This window comes from Cebus imitator, unplaced genomic scaffold (genome assembly GCF_001604975.1).
Source record: "Cebus imitator isolate Cc_AM_T3 unplaced genomic scaffold, Cebus_imitator-1.0 Scaffold198, whole genome shotgun sequence".
In the NCBI taxonomy this organism is placed as follows: domain Eukaryota; kingdom Metazoa; phylum Chordata; class Mammalia; order Primates; family Cebidae; genus Cebus; species Cebus imitator.
Window position 1 is genome coordinate 2,823,624 of NW_016107513.1, and position 5,170 is coordinate 2,828,793.

Consider the following 5,170-nt stretch of genomic DNA (forward strand, 5'->3'; position numbering starts at 1 on the left):
AGAGAGAGAGAGAGAGAGAGAGAGAGAAGGTAGTTCTTTGCAAAGATCAGCAAAGTTGGGAAACCTTTAGCCGATTGCAAACTGTGCATAAAAAGGCAAAGGACCTATAATGTCCAAAACAATTTTCAAGATAACAAAGTTTGAGAATTTATACTACCTGATTTCCACACTAGTTGTAAAGCCACGATAGTTGTAAGAGCATGGTGTTTTTCTAACAAATGGCACTGGGAAGCTGAATATGCACATGATAAAAACAAAATGAACTTAGACCCTTCATACTACATGCAAAACTTAACTCAAAATAGTTCATATACTTGTATATAAGAGTTAAAGCCGTAAAACTTGTAGAAGAAAACAGGAGAAAATCTTTGATGTTGGATCAGGCAAAGAAGTACTAGATGTGATACCAAAAGCATGGTCCTCAAAAGGAAAAATTGATAAACTAGGCTTCCTTAAAATTAAAAACTTGTGCATTCAAAAGTCACCATTAAGAAAATGAAGACAGTAGGCTGGGTGTGGGAAGCTCATGCCTGTAACCCCAGCACTTTGGGAGGCCACAGCAGGAGGATCTCTTGAGTGCAGGAGTTTGACACTAGCCTTGTCAGTGTAGCAAGACCCCGCCTCTATGAATAAATAATAAAAATATAAAAATTTTAAAGAAGGAAAATGGAGACAAGCCACAGACTGGTAGAAAATATTTGCAAATCATGATTCTGATTAAGGACTTACATTCAGAACTTATATAAAGAACTCTTGTAATTCAGTAAGATAGACAATTCAGTTTTAAAATGGGTAGAAATTTAGATATTTCACCAAGAAAGCTATTTGAATGGCTAACGAGCACATGAAAAGATGCTCAACATTATTAGTTGTTAGGGGATGTAAATTAAAACCTTAATAAGACACTACTAATACTGAGAGAAGGGCTGTGAAAATGACGGACAGTACCAAGAGCTGAGGATGTAGAGAAACCGAAACCCTCATACATAAATGTCTGTGGAAATGTAAAATGGCACAACTACTTTGGAAAAGTTAGGCAGTTTTGTAAAAAGTTAAACATAAACTCATTATGTGACTTAGCAATTCTACTTCTAGGAACATAATCAAGAAAAATGAAAATATATGTCTACACAAAGACATATACATGAACGTTAATAGCAACATTATTAATTATAGCCCCAAACTGGAGAAAGTCCAAGTGTCTAAAAACTAGTGAGTGGATTAATGAAGTATAGTACGTCCAAACAATGGAATACTAAGAAATAGGAATGGACTGTTGATACCTGCTACAATGTGGATGACTCTCAGTAACAACATGATGAGTGAAAGAATATTTTATGATTGGACTTGTATGAAATGTTCAGAAAGGGCAACTTTATAGAGGCAAAAGGCAGGTGAGTGGTTGCCTAGAACTGGGGATGGGAATGGGGATTAACTTTAGATGGCATGAGGAAACTATTTAGGGTAATCAAAATGTTCTAAAACTGGATGGTTGCACAACACTTTAAATTTACTAAAAGTCATCAAATTGTAAACGTATAATGGATGAATTGTATGCTATGTAAATTATCTCTCAGTAAAGCTGTTAACACAAAAATTTCAGGGTGCCTGAATGTCACAAGGCATATTCTTCCAGCATGCCTCGAGTTCCTGTATAATTGTCTATGACTACTGCTGTTTTCCCACATTTTTAATAACTGTTACATGTAACATTACTAAGCCACAAAAAATTTTCTCTTATTTTACACGTGATTCCGATTTCTGAAGAAACCAAAACTTGTTTCATTCATTAGATTAAATTATTTCATTTGTGTCAACTATGCCAAAGACTAGTGATTTTGCAATACTAATCAGCTTACTCACACTTTAGGTAAAGTTTAGCCTCAATACACACATAGTTCATTAGGGGTCTAAAGACTTACTGTGCTTCCCAAATTTCCTAATCATGAAGGAAGTAACTGGCTTCTCAGAATCTAGTGCAATATCTAATTAATGTCATGATGTACTTTTGGAATAGGAAATTGATAGGTGTAACTATCCTATTATACTACATGAGGATGAGGGAAACAAAGTGAGTTACTCAAGGCCATGTTTCCCATCAGTTGAAAAGCCGTAAACTCAGTTCAGGTATCTCTCACACCCCACAGCTAGAGTGGTATTAGACATAGCTCCTTTTCAAGAAAACATGGTCACTTGGCTATTAATCAAGACTATGTGTTATCAGGGTTGAATTTAGAAGTTGTTTTCTTTCAAATATTGGTTTTCTTTTGATTTGCCGGTTAGATTCCTGTTACTCACTAAGTCGGTCTTTTTTAGCTCTTGCAGTTCAATCCTCTGGAACGACTTGGTGCTGGAGTTGCTGGTGTTGAAGATATAAAATCTCATCCATTTTTTACCCCTGTGGATTGGACAGAACTGATGAGATAAACGTAATGCAGGGTTATCTTCACACATTCTGATCTCCGTGACAGGCATCTCCAGCACTGAGTCACCTCGGCGTCACAGTCACTTATGGAGCACCAAAGCATTTGGATAAGGACCATTAGAGGAAATGGGGGGGAAATGGCTAAAAGAGAACAATTTGTTTACAATTACTAGATATTAGCCAATTTTGTGAGAGGCGGTTATATACATATCTTCAACCAAGGTGTGATCTGAATTTAATCCACATTCGGTGTTGCAGATGAGTTGTAATGCCAACTGAAAGAGTTCTTCAAGAAGTTCCTCTGATAGGAAGCTGTGAGTGTAGAATAATGTTTTACTTGAAAGAAGGACCTTTACATGGCAGCTAACAGTGCTTTTTGCTGACCAGGATTGGTTTATATGATCAAATAAATATTTGCTTAATAATACACTAAAAGTACTTCATGAATAATGTTATCAATGCAGCTTAAAAGTGAGGGAAAAAAAGAGAATATACATATAATTTCTGATGGAAAACCTGTACCCTGATGCTGTGTAATTAATGTATGTTGAATGTGGTCCCGGATTATTTCTGTGCGAAGACACTCCATGTTGTCAGCTTTGTACTCTTGGTTGATACTACTTATTTAGAGAATGGTTCATATAAACTCACTCTGCGTCTTCAACAGCATCTTTCTTTCACCATCTTTCCATTTTCTGCACCCTCTGCTTGTTCCTTCATATTCCATTCTTCCTACTCCTGCTAACACACATGCAACAAAAAAGGGAAGGAAGTTCTTATTTTTCCAAATTGTGTGAGGACTAAGAAATCATGATGTCAGATAAACATGGTGAAACATTAGATCTCTTCTTCTTTTAATATCCCCCCCAATTTTTTTTAAAGAAATGCCTCTGTTCCTTTCCTTGTGAAATATTATCCATTTCTACCATTGCTTCTTATGCTTGACTTTGTTTTATTTTTTGGCTTGGAATACTAAGAAGCAAAGGATTTCATCTAAATGGAATTGAATGGCAGTCCTAGTTGTTACTTATGGTGATAAGATTCTCAGATTTGAACTAACCTATTTGACATGATGTAGAAAGAATGTAAGTATTCACACATCTCCAAACATTTGTATTCGTTACTTCTTTCTGTTGCTAAGGTAGCTCCTGTAGTTATGCATTGTTGCAAAAATGTACAATTGTTTTAAAAGTGTTAATGTCTGTTTTTTTTTTTAAACTGTAGACAAAGAAGAAGTCACTATTTCCAAGTTAGAAACCACCAGAAATAATAGAAATTTTTGAAGTGTTTTAATTTTCTTTGTATTTTTGAGATCTGGGTGAGAGCCCACCCCCACTCCAGGAGCATCTGTACAACTACCATCTGCCATCAACCAGGTCCTCCCATCTAATTAAATGGAACAGAAAATGCTCTAGTGAAACAAAGGAAATGTGTAAGCATTTTCCCTTTTTCTTTTTGTTTTTTCTATTATTCTACTTCCCTTTTTCCTTTTTGGCCCCCTTATAACCCAAACCCCAGCTGAAAGGCTACAACAACACCAGGTTGGGGAACAGGTCACCAGGATCATAGTTCAGTCAAGATGACATCACTCCCTGGAACTAGATTTCAACTCACTAGTCCCCGGGCCTCATAACAGGAACTTATGCAGGTGAGACACAAGAATGACTTCCTGTGTAGGACTAGTAGGAAATCTGCAAGTACTTAGAGCTGGCCATTACAGAACTTCCTTCCAGAAATGCCCTGTGACATGAAAGTAGGACTTCACAGCTAAGGTGAAGATCCTGTCCTACCACATGATTTGAGTCTCTTGGATTCAAAGGACATTAATGTCAACAGATGGTTGCTATGTCAGTTTGTTGACACAATTGCATTGCTTCAGTTTCTCTCCCTTTCTCTCTGTATGTTTGGTTGGAGCTTGTGCTTAATGTAAATACATCATTCATAATTATAATGGACGTGAATTATTTTAGTAATAAACACAGGATAACTGGCTTTGGAGTGATGAACCAAAGTGTTTTGTTTTTGTTTTTGTTTTTGTTTTTTGTGATGTATACATATTTTAAGCTGTAATTCTGTGAATGATACTGATTTTCCTGGTTGGTTTTTAATATTTTGTTTGTTGAAGCAGAGGAGTAGAATATGGGATCAAAATCATAAAAGAAGTTGCCATGAGTGTTTCTCATTTGATTTTTTTATTGTGCTAAAATATACACAACATAAAATTCACCATTTCAACCATTTTAAAACATATACTTTGGTAGTGGCATTAAGTACATTCACATTTTCATGAGGCATCACCACTGTCCATCTCCAGGAATACTTCATCATCTCAAATGGAAACTCTGTACCCAGTAAACAATAACTCCTCCCCATTCCACACTCCAGCTCCTAGCAACCAGTATTCTATTTTCTGTCTCTATGAATTTGGCTATTCTGGGTACTTCATCTAAGCAGAATCATACAATATTTGCTTTTTTGTCCTGGCTTATTTCACTTAGCAAAATGTTTTCAAGGTTCACCCATGCTGTAGCATTTATCAGAGTTTCCTCCCTTTTAAGGCTGAGTAATATTCCATTGTGTGTATTACCACAGTTTGTTTAGCCATTCATGTGTCAGTAGACATTTGTATTGTTTCTATCTTTTGCCTGTTGTGAATAATGCCATTATGAACATTGATGTACAGACGTGTTTGAGTCTCTGCTTTCTCTCATTCAATTTTGTGTTTTATTTTTATATGAAATTACC

General features: G+C 36.0%; 1 protein-coding gene across 14 annotated transcripts in view; it reads left to right on the forward strand.

The window, feature by feature from the left end:
• RPS6KC1 (ribosomal protein S6 kinase C1) overlaps positions 1-4,431 on the forward strand; it is a 207,454-nt gene extending 203,023 nt beyond the window's left edge. For all 14 annotated transcript variants that reach the window (XM_017547526.2, XM_037745381.1, XM_017547520.2 and 11 more), the window contains one exon: positions 2,317-4,431. In XM_017547526.2, the coding sequence (XP_017403015.1) occupies positions 2,317-2,427 (111 nt within the window). In that variant the 3' untranslated portion in view covers positions 2,428-4,431. The remainder of the gene's footprint in view (positions 1-2,316) is intronic.
• The last annotated feature ends 739 nt before the right edge of the window (positions 4,432-5,170 follow it).